General features: G+C 39.0%; 1 protein-coding gene across 8 annotated transcripts in view; it reads right to left on the bottom strand.

Annotated features, from left to right (window-relative positions):
* Positions 1 to 18,734, bottom strand: part of ralgapa1 (Ral GTPase activating protein catalytic subunit alpha 1) — a 68,142-nt gene that overhangs the window by 44,138 nt on the left and 5,270 nt on the right. For 3 of the 8 annotated variants that reach the window (XM_089120205.1, XM_089120198.1, XM_089120200.1), the window contains exons 2-19: positions 17,953 to 18,063; positions 15,620 to 15,669; positions 14,997 to 15,054; positions 13,835 to 13,878; positions 13,434 to 13,611; positions 12,224 to 12,339; positions 11,768 to 11,906; positions 11,435 to 11,643; positions 10,458 to 10,703; positions 9,873 to 10,043; positions 8,980 to 9,105; positions 8,678 to 8,826; positions 8,443 to 8,566; positions 6,949 to 7,186; positions 6,676 to 6,840; positions 6,008 to 6,148; positions 3,456 to 4,703; positions 610 to 734 (exon numbers count right to left, since the gene is read on the bottom strand). In XM_089120205.1, coding sequence (XP_088976331.1) covers positions 610 to 734; positions 3,456 to 4,703; positions 6,008 to 6,148; positions 6,676 to 6,840; positions 6,949 to 7,186; positions 8,443 to 8,566; positions 8,678 to 8,826; positions 8,980 to 9,105; positions 9,873 to 10,043; positions 10,458 to 10,703; positions 11,435 to 11,643; positions 11,768 to 11,906; positions 12,224 to 12,339; positions 13,434 to 13,611; positions 13,835 to 13,878; positions 14,997 to 15,054; positions 15,620 to 15,669; positions 17,953 to 18,063 — 3,638 coding nt within the window. The remainder of the gene's footprint in view (positions 1 to 609; positions 735 to 3,455; positions 4,704 to 6,007; positions 6,149 to 6,675; positions 6,841 to 6,948; positions 7,187 to 8,442; positions 8,567 to 8,677; positions 8,827 to 8,979; positions 9,106 to 9,872; positions 10,044 to 10,457; positions 10,704 to 11,434; positions 11,644 to 11,767; positions 11,907 to 12,223; positions 12,340 to 13,433; positions 13,612 to 13,834; positions 13,879 to 14,996; positions 15,055 to 15,619; positions 15,670 to 17,952; positions 18,064 to 18,734) is intronic. The other 5 variants (XM_089120203.1, XM_089120204.1, XM_089120199.1 and 2 more) reach the window with 4 other exon arrangements.

The following is an 18,734-nucleotide window of genomic DNA, read 5'->3' as shown; positions in this document are numbered from 1 at the left end:
CGTCTGGCTTTTAGAAACACTTATTTATAATAATAATTTTGTATGATTTAGATATTATTTATGCAATTATTAATCATTCACACATGTACAATTTTTACGCAGTTTAAATTAGTAGATATATTAAGGTAATATAAATACGCTTTAGAATCAACAGATAAAGCTATAAAATGATGACATGTGAGCTTAAATGTTCAATTCTCTCTATGACTTTGTATAAACTATTCTAAAGTGACCTAAAGTGATTCCTACTGACATCTCTATAATAATGTTAATTAAAAGACAATCATATAAAATTCAGTCGCTGCTAGCTTAATGATCAATAGATGTGAATAATATTTTGTTTCACCTTATTTTTACCTCATCAAACGATACCCAATCCTACTCATAATAATTATTAAGCTAAGCCTCACAATTAAATGCAATCATTTACTATGATTCATTATATAGAAAATAATACAACCAAAATAATTAATCATGCCCTCCGACACATGTTAATTTAGTAATTTTCCTACCATATGAGCAGTTCAAGCTTGAAGCACATGCATCAACTACCCATTAACTCGATGTAGTTTTAGACACTATGCATGCTGAATGTGTGTATGGACATACAGAAGTGCCTCTGGCCCTCAGTCTCTCCTGGATGAACTCGTCCATGAGGTCACTGACATTAGGGTTGCTGCTGCCAGCATCGTTGGACATGGGCCTCATCTTCGGCGTCAGCTCATCTTTATTGACTAAGACAACAGGCACAAAACGACACATCAGTAATTTTACAGAGACCTCACAAAAAAAGTGAGTGCAAACACAATGACCTAGTACAGTGGCATGGACTGACTGACTTCCTCTTTGTAGTGGTTCTGCCTCTGTCTACAGGTACAGTACATCTCTTGAATAGAATTATGAATTAGTTTATACGAGTTTGGGGACAGTGAGTAAATAAACACAATTTTCTTAAAGGACAACAGTGTCATTAAGATGTTTTTGCTGCTCATGATTGATATTTGAACTTTTTTTTTAACAATAGTTCACATTCAATAAATAAAATAAATAATTCTTAAAAATGACTTTCGGATGAAAGCATGTCAAAAGTTTGAAGTTGGTAAGATTTTTTTTAAGAAGTCTATTCTCACCAATGCTAAAACATAAATTTGATCTAAAAATACAGTAAAACAGTAATATCGTGAATTATTACAATTTAAAAATCACATTATTTTAATAAAAGCTATTTATTCCAGTGATAGCAAAAATGTCCAGCATCATTACTTCAGTCTTCAGTGTCACATGATCCTACAGAAACCATTCTAATATGCTGATTTGCTGCTCATAAAGCATTTCTTATTAATATCAATGTTGAAAACAGTTGTGCTGCTTAATATTTTTATGGAAACCATGATGTTTTTTCAGGATGCTCTGATGAACAGAAAGTTTAAAAGAACAGCGTTTACATGAAATATAAATGTTTAATTACACTATAAATGGCTTTACTGGCCATTTTGATAAAATCTTACTCACATCAAGCATTTCAATGGATGTGAATGTTTTTCATATCACACTAAAAATGTATCTTGTTTCACCAACAACTGCATTAAGCATCAATTAAAAAGATCTATTATATTTCTCACATATTTCTGACGATAAACTGAGTGGACGAAACTCGACACTATTGTCCTTTAAACAACCAAACTCCTTTGACATTAAACTCATAAATAGCTAAACCAGAGCACAAAAAATAGAAAACAAAATCTTTAAATGGAAGCCAACCACAAAACTGATTCCATCCAGTGAAGCAATGCAGTTACTCACAGTTCATGCAGTCCCCAAACAGAGACAGACAGAGAGAGAGACAGAACAAACCCTGAGAGTCCAAACCTAGGAGTTAGTGAGCCTTTATGGTGACCGAGGTTAAAGTGAGACAGCAGTGAGCATGTTAGAGGAGCCACCCACGACAAGACGATGCAGCCTTTATCCCAAAGCAAAAGGGTTAGGGAGCCACTGGTTAAAAACAAATCATACGAACACGACAGCTCACTTGGTATGGTGGGGTGGTGACTTTGAGCATTGGATAAACCTACAAGTCTTGTTAGTGTAGCTGTGTTTAAGTCATGAAGGTCCAGATCAACTGAACTGTACACAGAAGGCGTTCTAAGAGGCGATGCCTGCTACTTTACTACAGACAAGCCGGCAAGCTTTTAACACACAGTAAAACAAGCTACAGACTTTAGCTTGAAAACAGCCTACTTTGAGAGGGATAGTGCTGCCCTCTACTGGCCATACAAAACAACTATGGCAAGTACAACTGGCAAGTGGGTTTGATCACTCTTAAATGAAAATTCTGTCATCATATACACATCCTTATGTTACTCAAAACCCTGTATTACTCAAAAGATGATGTATTGCATAGAGTTCAGAGTGCTTTTTTTCCCATAATGAGAAACTGTTGAGCTTTAAAAATGAAAAAAAAAAGCATCAAAGGAGTATGTAGTATCTATATATATATATATTGCCTACGATCATATAAATGTTGTTTTGTGATGTGCAAGCTGAAATGATCGAGTATGTCCCAAAAAATCCATGTTTGTGTGCGTGTTTGTATTATATGTGTGTGCATGTGTAAATGTATTCATGCCACCACTATTTCAAGTGTCATTTAGGCTTTTTAAATTGTTTTATATTTAATAAAAACAAAATATTTATATATTATTAGAATTGAAGTTATTGATCACAAGTAAGAATAATATACATAAAAGTAAAAATGCCCTTGGAAATCATATATTATAAGCGGACAAATAATCACTCTGATCATTTCTGTCACTGCTGCAAATAAACCACCGAACAGAATATAAAGATATGAAAGCACGACAGGCATAAAAGATTGTTATTGTCAAAATCCTCCAAAATAATCAAGATGAATAACCAATGGCTAAGAAAGACTACTTTATAAAGGTAATTTGTCACTTTTGAAGCCCATAATGGAAAAGAACTCATGAATAAAAGGACAAATGATATAAAAGATGACAGAATTATCATTTCTTGGGTGCGCTACTCTTTTTAAAAATGACATTATAAACAACTATAGAGATTAAAATACATTAAAGAATGTGTGTATGTGTGTGCGTGTACGTGTGTGAGAGATCGACAGAGGGCGGGGAGGTAGGCATGAGGTCGCATGCAGCATCCAGGGAAGAGGGGCAGCAGAGATTAGGTCCCAGAAGCTTGAGGAGGAGGGGAAGCCGTCCCACAGATGGGGGGGCCGTTGGTCTTTTGGGAGTCTTTTTTTTTTTTTTTTTTTGGAATTGAGCTACTTTGAAAGAAAATACAAAAAGAGGCTTCAATTCAATCCACATTCAGCAAAAATCAAACAGTCACAAGAAAAGATAGAAAAAAAAGAGAAAATGCACAGGCGGTTGTTATTTTTCATGTCTTCCATGTTGACATCGAGCCGATCAAGTCCTCACCTGATGTTTTTCTTCCAAAATAGCCCATTACTTGAGTGTACAGGTCCTTCAGGTGAGCCTCAGTGGCGGGCGCTTTGCCTTGACGCTGGGGCGACACCGCCTGTGCCTTGGGTTTGGAGAGAGCGTGGAACATAGACTTATACACACCGCCCAACAGCACCTGCTGCTGCCGTGAGGGGCTGCAACCTGACTCCTGAGACCTAGAGCGGGATCCCCGCGGGCGGAGAGTCGGACGGCCGAGTCGGCCACGTCTCGCCCCGCTGACGGAGCCTCTATCACGCTCAACCGCTTCGCAACTGGTGACCCCCTCCCCCACGCCCTTTGCTGCTGCCCCGCTCGCCCCAACCGAATGGCTGCTGAAGTGGCCGAGACGGCGAAGTCGGGTCTTCCAATGTGCCTCTTTGGGGTCCAAAGGGTTGTGAAACAGCACAGACTCTGTGGATGGGCGGAAGCTGACATGGACCCCACCACTATGGCATTTTTTGGGGTCAAGATGGGACACCGTGGGCCTCGGTTCAAACTGGGAAGGCTGTGGGCTAAACTCGCTCTCGCTAACCCTGTCTGTGGCGTTCTGTCGGTGTAGCTGCGTGACTTTGCTGCCCTCTGTTGGCTGCGTACTATCACTCAAATCCCAGTCGCACTCCTCTAAGCACTCGTAAAAACTCTTCTCACTTTGCTCCATTTGTTTATCCCATTCTAGCGCCCAATCCCCACTTCCCTCGAACCGCACCTGCTTGTTATTTGCACCCGTTTCTACCTTCACGTCCTCCTTGCTACAAAACTCCCTAAAAGCGCTGAAGACGTCCTCCTCCCCTTCGCCCTCGGTTTGATTGGTCGAGGCCGCGGCCGGACAGGACCAATCGGGGATAAAGGGGGGCTGCTGCCCTGACATCTGGCAGAGATGGTCATAGATGCTTTCGCCCCCCTCCAGGGATGCCTGGCTGTCGGGGGGTTGCTGTGGGTCAGTAAGCTGGTGTGGGGTCTGGGAACAGTGGGGGGACTCAGAAGTGGTGGTGGTGGTGGTGGTAAAGTGGGAGGAGTGAGAGGGACTGTCAGAGACAGGAAGTGCACCTTTGACCCGTTCTGCGATGAAGGGCTCCATGATGTCAGAGGCGCTGCTGCTGCGGGGGAGAGGGGGCTGCTCCAGCTCACCGGAGGCAGAAAACACCTCGGACGACGGGGTCTCCTCGCTCTGAGAGCAGTGGCGGATCCGCGGCCCGCGCTGGACCATGGGAGGTTCCTCCAGGTCTGAACACGAACAGATATGAGAAAATCAGCATGTTGAAGGATGCAAGCTTGATTATGCATTATTATGATCAGTTATATTATTTTAATATGACAAGTTAAGCAACAAGTCAAATATTAGATACTAAAGGTGATAAAAGGACCTAGAAAGTATCATATTAACTGATCCACTGTGGCCACATTTTACATGCAAAAAAATAAATAAAATACATGCACATGTAAAACAAAATGAAATCAAGATGAAATTTACAACTGAATCTTTAAGGTTAAACTACGCATATCAGATCACAAGCAAAAAAAAAAACTTTTTAAAACACAAATGAATGATTACATTTGGGCATTCTCCTAAATAATTCAGATAAACATGGTGAAGAAATGACAAAGGGGAAATACTGTAGAAGGTATTTTTCTCAAAAGTTCTGGGTGTGAAGAGGGATTATATTGAAAAATGTGATGCGAGGAAGATAATACTGTACAAAGACAAGGAAAAATATAAAGATAAACACACATGCAGGACTGTTGGGTGAAGAGCATATAAAGATATTTGTCCATGTCATATTATATATATATATATATATATACTATGAATGGACAAATGAACAATGAACCATGTTAAATTCATCAGTTAACATTAACCTAGATTAATAAATGCTTCAAAAATCACAGTTCATTGTTAGTTCATGATAACTACCGAATTAACTACTGTTAACAAATTGAATCTTATTATAAAGTGTTTCCTATAATTTTATAGAGACTAAGTGTACTTATAGCCAAAAAGCAGTAGCCAAAGTAAACATACATATTGAATTAAAAAAAGGTATATATATATTTTTTCAATGATATTTAGGATTTTATTAATGTCCATGATTTTTTTAGCTTGAAAATTACACTTCTGTAATTCCCTACATTTCCAGTTTAAAAAAAAATAAGGTGGACAGTTTAAAAAATAAGATAAAAATAGGTTTCTTTTTCTTTGTTCTTTTCTTCAAGCAAAATCTAATTTTTATTTTTATTCTTGTTATTTTAGGAATAAATGTGACCAAATCCTTTCTTGACATCAGAAAGCAACTGCATAAGTGCATGAGGCTTTTAATGCAATGACGGACGAGAAAGGAATCTTCCACATTAAACACATGAAAAACACATCATGGTTTAATAAATGAAAACCACTAAACACATACAATAGTAAAAGTGTCAGGATGGTGCTGCTAACTACAGGAAGTGTGCACACATACGTATACATGCACATCCATAGGCCGGGACGCAGTCAGAGGCGAGAGTGCCGATACGAGCGTAGAGGGCTCTACCTGACAGCTCGTCAGCTAGGGGAGTGAGGACAGAATCAGGCAGGAGAGGGTGTACGGGGTGGATCAGGACAGGTGCGCTTTTAGCACTGCGGATAAAGGCTGAGGACAGCAGACTGTCCCCCGTAGAGCAACTACGCAGAGCTACAGACCACACACACACACACCCAGAGAGAAAAAGAGAAGAATGACAACAACAACATGGAGAGAGAAGGGAAATGGGGCAGAGAGAGACAAGGAGTGATGGAGGAACACAGGAGGTGTTAGGGAAGAGAAAGAAAGACATGATGAAGACGTGGAGAGAGAGAGAGAGAGAAAAAGAGAAAGTGATGGCAGAAAGCAGTGAGCATCACAAAGAAGAGGTAAAGAAACGAGCCTATCAGTGCATCTTAAATCATGTCTCTGGAAAACTTCAGAGAACCATGGAGTGTTAAAGATTCGTAACAATATAAGTCGGTCAAGCAAATTTGCCACGTTGACTAACAGAAATCACCTTGGTTAGAAAGCTGTGCTTCATACATCTCTACATCATTTACAACAGACCTTTTTGCCTGGAAAACTTCATTTGCTTGGAAAGGACATCATGTAACGCAATCTTGTTATCTTCTTTTAAACATCTCAGATTTAATCTGACATGAAGAGAGGACAGGAAGGGATTGAAACACACTCACCCACAGTCTTCTGTCTTACAATGCTTCTGGCCTTCTCGATGCCTGGTGAGCCAGCAGTGGTAGCGCTGCGCTGTCTCATGGCAACAGCTTGGCCTGGTGGGTCTCGACTCCAGCCTTTGGAGAACGACCGGTCCACAGTGATTTTTTGGCCCTCGTGGGCACCACCTAGAGGTAGAGGGACAAGTATATGATTTATATACGTTTATGATCCTGAAGCTGGTATGTTTTTAGTCTATGTGCAAGCACAAAAGAATTCATGTGATATAAACTCACCTTTGCCTTTGTGCTTCTTCTGCTTCTGCTCACTGAGTTTGTCCAGGGGCAGCTCGTTCAGGTCCAGGCTGTAAAGGTTGCGTGCTAGAACCTTGGTAAGTGTCTCCATGGTGAGGGACCACTCTGTGACCAGCTCCTCCCAGCAGGTGAGAGAGGAGAGTACAGACAGCAGGTCGTCCCACAGCTCCCGAGAGATATAGACATTCAGATTCCCTTTGATCCAGGCCACAATCAGAGTCTGAATAGGAAGAAAAACCACACAGTATGGACTTCATCAGACCCTTTAACAGATGAACTAGAGATAATCATAGGGCTGTGAAACGATTAATCACGATTAATTGCATCCAAAATAAAAGTTTGTGTTTACATAATAAATGTGTGTGTAGTGTGTATAATTATATATATATATATATATATATATATATATATATATATATATAAATACACATATGCATGTATATTTAAGAAAAATGTGTTATTAATATATAAAATATTTATATTTATGTATAATATAAATTTTGAATATATATATATATATATATATATAAAGTATATACATGCAAATATTTCTTAAATATATACATGCATGTGTGTGTGTATTTATATATACAAAATAATTATACACACTACACACACATATATTATGTAAACACAAACTTTTATTTTGGATGCGATTAATTAAATTATTTATATATTATATTATATACCAAATAAATTTTTTGAATTAGCTTTTATTTTTCAGTTATTTCAGTATTTTAATTTGAAGTTTTATTTTATATGCTGATTTATTTTTTTATATTCAGCTTTAATTTTTTTATTTCAGTTTTAGTAATTATAAGACGCCTATTTAAACTTATTTTATTTAAGTTTTTCATCTAATATGTATATTTTATTTGATCTTTATTTCGAAAATACATTTTTAATAGTTTTAGTTAACAATAAAGGCAGGCTTACATCAAACGATAACTATAAAGACAACTATATCAGCGTCCACTTTCTGATTATTCTAAGCACGTGCTGCAGTTATGTCGTAAATGCTCAAACTCTTTAAAGCAGGATGAATTCTGATTGGCTGTCACTGTTTTAAAAAACTATACAATTCTTCTGTGCAGTTATAGTTGTGGTGTGGGCTTCCCTATTCTTTTATATTTAGAAAGCTTTTTAGAACTATATCTTTATCGTTCTTGCTGTGAACATGGACAACCAAATCATTCTTCAAAGAATTCTACAGGCTGTGTCCTGACTAGGTCTCCAACAGCAAGTTATTTTTCTGTTTAACTGAAAGTGAAATACAAAACCACAGCCAGCCAGAACATTTATGATGTGTAGTATGTGTTGCTCGATTTTGGACCAATGAGAATTTACTATGGGTCATCCAGCACAACACAACAAAAACATGGCGAACATTTTTTCACAGTTGTGGCTGTTTACCACAAAGACTCAGCTTTGGCCACAAAAAAAAGCTACCCCTTGTGGTATGTTGGTGGGTGGTACCTGAAAAATGGCCCCTGCCAAACGGCCTGATAAAGTGTTACTCTTCTTCCCATGAGGCATTATGGATGGAGGCCTCTTCATCACACACTCAGTTACCCTTAGCAATACCAGCAAGACCTGTTCCCTGTAATGGACACAAACACACTTATGATGAGTTGGACAAGAGCTTGAGCAGATTTTTTTTCAAGCAGACACCTGAAACCAGAGTAATAAAGAGTAATGTGCATGGACATACCAGGTCTTCTGGTTCATGGTTTCATGCATAACCAGACTACGGTATATGTTGAGCACACGCTTGCACATGTCAACATGCTCCTCCAGAAGTGACTTCAGCTCATTGGCTGCCTCTAGAAGGAAGACGTTAGAGGAGTTGGTGATGAAAACCTGCAAGGAGAAAGAGATTGTGGGAGAAATGAGATAAGATGACAAACGCCTATTTTGCATAAGTGATCTTTGCAAGGTTTCAACCCAAAGCCTTTCAGTTACCACTCTGGATTTTGACTCACTAGTTACCTATACACCAACACCTTGGCTCACCTGTAGTGTGGCCTGGACACCAGCATGGACGTTGTACTCCAAAACCTCAGAATTAGAGGATTTATTGCCAGAACTCCTGCACCAATTAGGGTTTTGATTGTGAACAGACACTGTGAGCCCAATATCCTGCACAAACAAGATAACCATTGATTGGTGAACAATAACAGTACAGTACTATAGCTACAGTGGTGTGAATAAGTGTTTGCCCCTATGCTAAAGTTGCCTAAAAAGAGGAATAAAAAATCGTCTTTTGGATATTGATCTTAATGCCTTAATTAGAAAAATGAGGAAAACTCCAACCTTTAAGGACACAAATTTTCTTTGTGAATGAATAATGTATCATAAATAAATAAATGTTTTTCCTTAAAATACAGGGTGCATAAGTCATTGCCCCCCTATGTTAAATTCCCATAGAGTCAGGCAGATTTTTATTTTTAAAAGCCAGTTATTTCATGGATCCAGGATAATATGCATCCTGATAAAGTTCCCTTGGCCTTTGGAATTAAAATATCCCCACATCATCACACACCTTCCACCACACCTAGAGATTGGCATGGTTTTACTTCAGTTAGCCTAATAGCTGGTTTGATTTGCATTGAAAGATGATCTTATGGAAAGTACCCCATATAATATAGACTAGAGTGTGACTATTTAATACTATAGAAACTTGGCTTAGAAAAAGTAAACGCATGAATTGGGAAAAATGAGCACTGATATAAGCTCCTTACAGCAACCTAGCCAGACTGACGCCATTAATTAAAAAAGTGGATGTTAGCCAATACCACCACATAATATATCTGGTACAAAGAAACTAGGGACCAAGCTGTGCAGGCTGACTCAGCGTCTAATAACCGTTTTGGCATTCCTCTGATATAAACTTCAGAGACACCTACCTCTTCCTCTTTATCAGTTCTCTGCTCGTGGGCAGAGTCCAACTGGCCTGTGAATCGGTCTTCCTCTGGCTCTCTCATAAACACAGGCTTATCCTGCAGAGAGATCCACTCTTGATACACCCTCACCACCTTACGCATGGCTGCAGACTCACACATGGGCAATAGAAACGCCTGCAGAATATAATACACTCACTTAAAAATAATCACAGACAGAATCAGTGTATAGATAGTATTTAATCACAGAGGAAATCAGTGACTAAAGATATGAGATTTCATTAGCTGGCCATCTTTCCACTTCATGTGCACAAACTTGACAGCCATTTACCAGTCCCCTAGACCACAAATAATCATTAAGTGCATCATTTTAAACAGGGTTTTTGAGATCCTCAAAATATGGGCTGTAAAAATCCTCATTCATGTTCCTCTTTGTGAACTCCAATCAACTAGTCTATCACTGGGAAACAGAAGTCCCCGAAAAGAACAATCAACCTCTCATAACCACTTCTTCAAAATGATCCAGACTTCTTCCTCTGTCATTGATATTTAGATGTAGTGAAGCACTTCTGTTCTACATGGGAGGATTACCTGTCGAAAGATCTCAGTGATAAAGTTGACATTGGTTCTAGAGGAGCACAGGACCCGGCGCACCACCTCAATGTCAGTGAGGTGCTCTTCGTCCATGCTGCAAAGGCTAGAGGAGCTGGGCTCTCTCTCTGTCAGGGTGCTGGTGTTTGAGTGCGACTGCTCCGGCTCGCCGACCCCACCCCCATCCAGTCCATCTGGTCTCGGGCCGCCATTCTCCCCTCGGGCAGCCAGGCCCACCGCCGCTCTCTGAAACAGCAGCAACATTGCAAAAATGCACGTTTAACAGCTTGTATAATGGTGCTGAGATGACCTCAGGAGTAATTTGGAGTTCAATGTGCAGCATTTTGGTTACTAATCCAAACCACAAAAATGAGAACACCATTGAAAGTCCATGTAACCAAACCTTTTAAGATCAAAAAAATGTCATAAAAGGTGAATCAAAAGGTTTAATCCAAAGTCTTGTGAAAAGACATGATCGTTTTATATGACGAACAGGTTTACTTTAGGCTTTTATTCACATATAAACACACGAGCATCGCATTCGTTGCTAGAACGAACCTCTTGGTTGGCATGTTTGAGTTTCCATGTTTACTATATGTGATGTGCTCCATTTATGTATGCATGTACGTGTGTTGATCATTGGCTAGATGTAAATAAAAGCCTACATTAAATCTGTTCATCGTATAAATCAATCGTATCACTTCACAAGGTTTTGGAGTGAACCACTCAGTTCATATGGATTCATTTTATGATGCCTTTATGACCTTTTTATGATCTTCAAAATGTTGGTTACCTGGACTTTCAATGGAGGGGCATTAACCTCTCTGGTTTTGTTAAAAATATCTTTTGAAGTTTAACCAAGTTTTATGGGTTTGAAATGACAAAAAGGTGAGTAACTTTAAAAGCCAAGTCAGACCAACCCTAATAGTGCTTTGCAACCATTACTGGATCATACATGTGAAGATCTGCGTTGCTACCTGGATATTCTTTGGCACGATTTCTCCTTCCATGCCAGGGATGTTTGTTCCTGTGTTTGACCGTGGCTCCAGCCAGAAGGAGACCAGCCAGCGAATAAATATGACTCTGGCATTGAGGAAGTTCTCTTTAGTGCAGTACAGGGCTTCATTGGTCTCTGGGTCTCTTTTAACAACTATGTAGTAAGGCTTTGGTCTCATGGGTGGAACCTCTATAATAAAACAGGACACAAATCCAAATTAGACATCTTATCACAGCAAAAAATAGCTCATCAAAAACAACGAGAAATAAAAATTATGTTTACTTTGGCATGAAGGATTTTCATTAACTCTTACCCAGAATAGGATTGTACAAACTGGTCTCCTTGGAGAAGTTGGGGAAGATATGGGGCAGGTAATACTTTTTGAAATTGGCGAACAGGAAGGCGAACCCCTTCTCATGGTTCTCCTTGCACTTCCACTCCAGGCTTTTGGCCTGTACGGGCACAGAACACACACGGCAAGCTCAGCACATACAAAGCAGCCGGGACAGAACAGCCTGTTTGTGTTTTGTGGAGGACAGTGAGGTTGGTGGAGGCAGGCAGTGCGTGGTGCAGTTGTTTATGTTGGGGAGGGTGTGAAGCAGAGCAGCCGTTGTAGCGCCAGGGAACAAACCACTGCAGGAAGGGTTTCTCGCATCAACTGCATGCAGATCTGGGGTCAGTGGCATGTGAGTTTGGTTTCCACAGCTTTATCATTGGGACTGCGCCAGCAGTGTTAGCATCAGCAGTGTTAGTAGGAAGAGGGGAGTACCTGGTTTACCATGTATTTTAGTAGAGCCTCCAGGAAGTAGCCAGTGAGATCCTCCTGGGATTTATCACCTGACTGAGGAGGCACCAACGGGCTGATCTCCTCTGGAGTCACTTGAGCTGCAGCAATGGACAAAAAGATGTGTTTTAAAGGGGCTATAACATCAGATGTGAGTTTAATTTACTACGCAGAGACTCTCAAAAATATTCCAGTACAGTCCACAAAAAAAATATTTATTGAAACTGAGCTACAGGACAGGTCATTTCAGAAGCAGTTATGGTTATGGGGAACATCTGCTGTGGTCTGAGTGCGATTGGCACCATTGGCCTGGCTTTACACTCACTTGAGTCTATGTGCTTTTGCATTCATCTAATGTCATCATAAACGTGTACAGTGCATGGTAGAAAACAGAATGCAGGCAAATATATTGTGTTTTTTATTAATTTGGTGCTATTATGCTCAGCAGAATGAAAGACTCATGGGTTTAATGTAGATGCGCCACATGAAGTTGACTTTCTGATGCTTGCAAATGGACTGATTTGAGGACACTGCGGATTATTAAGCCACTCTGATGATTGCACTCTGCACGATGACACTGCATTCTCACTCTCGCTCATATCAAAGGTAAATCCCCACCAATGTCATCCCATAGTATGCATGGATGAATTAGTGACGTCAACTTCGGCTAAAATGTATACGCAGAATACTTTACTGACTGAACAAATGTGCACCCCAGTGCGACTTCTTCCACATGCATGCAAATCACACTACAGTTCCAGTGCAACCACCTCTAACAGGTTAGGCTCGGGTTCGGTAGCCCGATGCACTCCTGGGTCCATATGACAGCTTTCAAATTAATAATTTTTCAAGCGAACTGTGCCCCATTACGAACTAAACTGTCAGTGTGAATTCAACCACCCTATGACATCCCAACAATGAGCCAGTGTTTCTAAAACTATTGAAAATCATTTTCATTAATTGAAATCAAGTTGAAAAAACTTTACAACAATAACTTTGGAAAGAGGGTGGAAAATGGTCAAGAAAATGAAACGACGACTATTTTGGTGAGAGAAACCTTGGCTAACACTATACATGACAAAGTAAAACAAATGTAAAAATGGACAAAATAAAACATGTAAAAAAGCTCTGTGAACGAATTTGGTTATCAGTTTTCATGAACAGAAGGTGTGAGAGACAGCAAACAAACACTCACTCTCCTGAAGGTTAAGGGGCGGGCTGATCAGATTATCCAGGGTTCGGGGGCCCAGCTCGGACTGTGGTGCAGGGAATCCTGGGATCAGACAGGCGAAGATCCAGAGCTGCTCTCTCAGAGCATTGTGCTGCAGAGCCTGCATCCACAGAAGAAACAGACGCACTCCTTCCCTCCGGATCTATGCACCACACATACAACCACATTATTGATTACAATTTTTAGCTGCTCTCACAGCCTTGGTTGCATCAGCAGAAAAAACAAAGTTGTTTCAGAGGCTATATTTAATACGTCGCAAAAAAAAAAAAGGATAGAAAAATATTTCTTCTTTAAGATTCTTAAAAAAATGAACAATAAACACTAAACCGTTAAAATATTGTAACCTATTTATTGAAATAGAATACCTTTAGGGAGTTTCCAGTGTGTAACAGTTTCTTGAGAACGAGACCTAGGAAGCAACACAGTTGTTTAGTTTGAGGAACAAATTCATAAATTCCAAGCTGGCTAACTGAGATAACTGGATAATTCTGGAAAACATGTTTGCCCTGGAATAAGCTGTCAGTGATGTTTATTTGTTTGTATATACATGTAATTTGGGTTTACTGAGAAGAGAGCAAAATAAAATAAAACTGAAAATTATTTATCCTTCATGTTAAAGCCAGTCTAAGTATTGTTTATCTCATTTAGTCAGTGATGAAGGACTGTAATGTCAGAGTTCTCGGTCAGATCTGGGTGTTTCTGGGCCCCAGATCCTTGGCATTCTCTGTGTTTATCTTGGTAGTCTTTGTATCCTTCTGCTAAACAACTTCAAAGCAGAGGAAAAGGAGAGACCACCGGCCAATACAAGATGTTAAGCCACTAAAACCAGGCGCAAAGCATCACAAGATACATTACATCTCTTCCAGGCTTGCTTTCGTACACCGATTACATTATTCGCCCTTCGTGGCATCGCCCACACTGTGTTGCAGAGTTGAAGCACAGTGAAGCTGGAGTCAGATTTAACTAATCATGTGACAAGAGTAAGGAGAGATGACTGACAGGACGATGGTGGGGCAGCCTGACCATCATTATTTGACAGATATTTTATCTTGTAAAATGTGGGGTCAGCACCGCCTCTCCCTATACACACGTACATGTGATCGTGAATTTGAAGTGCAAAGCAAGAGCGCATTCAAAAGCGATTTCAATACAATGCATATAAATAACGGTTCCCTGATGGTCGCAAATTATATGTCAATATCTCCCAAGTTTATTGAGTGAAAATTTCCTCACGAGACATCGCTAATAATCGTAATCTCAAAATACGATTTTTTTTAAGCAAATTATTTTTATGTAATAATAAATTAATTTACGTCAACAAGGAAGGATGCATTAAATGAATCAAAAGTGACATTAAAAACATTTATAATGTCACAAAGGACTGATCCTTCAGACTTCCCATTCATCACAGGAAAAAATAGTTCCACAAAATTGTATAATTGTAAAATATTTAGTAACCGTTTTCAACACTGATAATAAGAATTGTTTCTTGAGCAGCAAATAATTAGAATGAGTAGAAATGTTCACCTATGCTGTGGAACTGCCATCTTCCTTGTATTCGCTCTGGTAACAGCTGTAGGATTTTCTACAAGATAAGCACATTTATCATAAGGATTTGACTGCAGACCATATACAGTATATAAAAATTAGTACATGTACTCAAACATCTCAAATAAATATACCGAGACAAACAATACATTACTGGGCTTCCTTGCGGCATTAAAACGGGTTAGAATGATGAAATAGCTCTCATGCTATTAGAGACATCATGCCTGTATTGTCATGATGGTGCATTTAAAGTGTCTCCAGCCTTCACCATTACAAACAGCCCATAGGGGCATACCAGGTGAGCAAAAGCTAAAGCGTGACTCATTAGAAGTGCTTCTGGGTGCGGCAGAGAACACCTGTTTTCTGTTTGTGAGGCGCATCGGTTATCTGTCAGACGCACGTCAATCACTCTCTTATCAATGATTTAATTACTGATGACAATGATTAAGCAAATACTTAGTGGATCATCATACATATAACAAAGTGGACATCTTGGACCAGATGTCCTTTATTTGAATACAAGCTGACACGATGAAACAAAGCCTGATGAGGTTGAGCTAATGCGTTTAAATAGCCATTAAGTGTTTATCTACATTTCTTACCTCAAATATAAAAAGAATAGAATCAAGCTCCTCTCGTTGTGATTTGTGACCTACAGGAAAGAGCAAACAAACACAAAACAAGTTGAAAGGGATCACAGAAACCCACAGGGCCGATATTAATAGCTCAACAAACAAGGATATATCTGCTATGGAAACATGGGGCACTCAACATGTGGCATCAAGACCAGCTCAAAGCAAACTTTTTAATCAATTTTCATGAAAAATTAAGAAAAGTAAATCTGGATAGAGAGCGAGCAATGCCCTAAACTATTTTTTTTGTCACATCAAATGGAAATTCTATTTTCTAAATGAATGTTATAGATCATATTGTGAATGATTCATCCACGCATGTTTCATTTTCCAAACGTTTTGTTGACCTTGTAATTTTTAATCAAAATATAAAAAAGACATTTCTTATCATTTCAGATCATTTCTGTAGTAATTCATGCCGGACTTCTTCAATCATTTTGTCCACTTAAAGGGGTTTTATGTAAGAATTATGTTTTAATCGCTTTTTTATTGCCAATGAGTGAACCACTTGTAAAGAAACTAAAAAATAAATAAATAAACTAGGCTCCCAAGAACCTCTACTGCTCTATGACACATGAAATGAATGCTTACAATGTTCAGGATAATGCTGAAAGAGCTGTTCTGTACTGAAATGTTAATATGTCATGCAAAGAAAAGAGACTAATTCAAACTATAGTCTCACATAGCCAGATTATATTGTCTACACAGTCTCAAATATCCTTTATAATCAAACTATCCTAACAGTGTCATTTTAATTACTGCATCAGTCGACATGAGAATGTGTAAACATATTCTTATAGCTATGATCAGATGCTTTCTTAACTGCTGTTTTCTCACCGCTGTTATTGCTTTTGTGCGTTTTATTATTAAGAGAAAACCGTGCAGCACATATTTACATATTCATCTAAACGTCACTTCTCAGCAGGGTGGATGGGGTTACAACTTCTTTTAAGTTCAGCAAACAACAAAAAAGAACTTCGGCGTGAGTATAGGGCCTTGGATCACGTTCAGTCTCTTGTATGTTACGTGTGCAAACACGAGCAATATGTTTCTGGCTGCAGTTCACTTAACGGCCACTGGTGTTGCTGATAACACAGGTTTCTGAATTCTACATATAGCCCATTTAAACACCAACCACTTTTTTTTTTTTACAAAAAAAAAATAAAAATATTGAAAAAAGTATCCAAACTAAAAAAAAAAAAAAACATGATTTGTTCTTTTTCAATAATCCAATTCACTCGACTTTAAGAACCTACTCTATTAAAAGAGCATGAACAAGGATGCTTAAGAATCGGATTAAAAATTGCGTCAGAATTTAATTCATAATGCAATGCAAGTGTTGTCAGTGAGCAATGTGTAAGTAAGCAAATGCGTTGCTGGGTCTACATATTTTGTTGATTCCTGTCCAAAAATTGTATCATAACCTTATGCCTACCCCTAAATCTCACCCTACCCATAAGTTATACCTAAAATCAGGGGGTGAATGATAGGTGAATAACACTGATGTAGAAGCGCCTAACCCAGGAGGTAAGCCTAAACTTGACATAAACTGTAAACTTGTTCCTCAAATCTGATTAGTGTCTGATTGTGATGATTGGAATGTTGTCCCAGGATCAAGAAAGATGTTGATCCAGAAACATGTTGCACTTTGTGAAATCAGGTTCAGCAAGCAAATTAATGGGGCACATTGAGTTCAACTCGTATGTTCGTTTTCTTCTTTCAGGTGAACATGCTGGTACAACAGTATTCAACAGCAAGATAGTATCCAAAAGAGTTCTGCTGAACAAGTTAGTTAAAGAAACTTAAACTGTCAATGTTTATATACAACTACCTCAATAATAACATATGTTTTTTCTATTGCCACAAGCATTTGATGGTAACAGAGTACTGATAAGTCATCAAATGAGAGGTCAACGGCAGTGAACAGCTCTATGTATTTATATATATATATACAGTATATATCTATATGTATGTGTATATATATATATATATATATAAATATATGGTCCGAGACACTGGCTGTGCTCTCTGTGCACTATAATGAGCCCGTGTGACTGGACATGGCTAACTGAGGGCTGGCTAATTTTCGTGGAAGCCATTTCATGGAAACTTGCTCATTAACACTGAATTGTGACAGTGTGTCTGCAGGGAGCACACAGTGAGTAGGCCAGTTAACTTGAAAAACAATGCAATCGAACCTTGAAAAACATTAAATGGTCAAACAAAAAAACATAAGACAAAAATTCTCATAGACAAAACCAAAAGAGTGGGTGAGCGTGAAAATAAAGCATTGTAGGTCTTACCTTTCTGTTTCAGGTTAACCTCGATGGTGACAAAATTTTCAAAGAACACATAGTAGATGTAGGAGTAATTCTGCTCGAAGAGGTGTTTGAGTTCAGCAGGCTCCGCATTTTCTACAAAAAAATAAAATAAAAAAAATAACAATGAATGAGCTAGACATTTAGCATCTCCTTTTTTCCAAAACCAAGAAAGTTTATACAACAGTTGTACAATTTGAAATGTTGCAGGGAAATGTTCTGGGTTCTGATCTCCACTCCGGCCGGGTCACCCGGGTGAGGGTGTCTGATGTTGAAAGACCCGAAACACCCAATGACATGTGCCCGGCACATCTACATGATGTATCTTTTACCTTCTGGTATTTATGTATAAACCTTTAGATCAAAAGAACTGAAGGATCATGACAAACATTACTTCATTGTGTACTGTGTAAAATGCCCCTTAATGCTTGGTCTCTCTTTCAAGCACACAATCTGTCTAGTTTATAATTTGTCTCTTTCAGCATGCAGGATGTGAGCGGGTCTCTTTACAGATGCTGAAGTCTACTTCAACCAGCAGCCCAGCAACACAAGTCAATATTTGTGCTTTAAAGCTCCTCCACACAGTCCAGCTCCACTCATCATCCTAATGCAGCCGGTCCCGGTCACAGACACGTTCCCGCAGTGTCCAGAAACCTCGGTCAAGCACCTGCTTCATTCTGTTTATAGAGCTGTGTGCCAGCATGAACAACAGAGCCAACACAGAGACCCGGGTAATCACACTAGAAATACTATTCAAACTTGCTAAT

This window comes from Pimephales promelas, chromosome 15 (assembly GCF_988280905.1).
Source record: "Pimephales promelas chromosome 15, fPimPro1.hap1.1, whole genome shotgun sequence".
NCBI lineage: Eukaryota > Metazoa > Chordata > Actinopteri > Cypriniformes > Leuciscidae > Pimephales > Pimephales promelas.
Note: the sequence above shows the minus strand (reverse complement) of the source record. Positions and strands in the feature narration are given on the sequence as shown.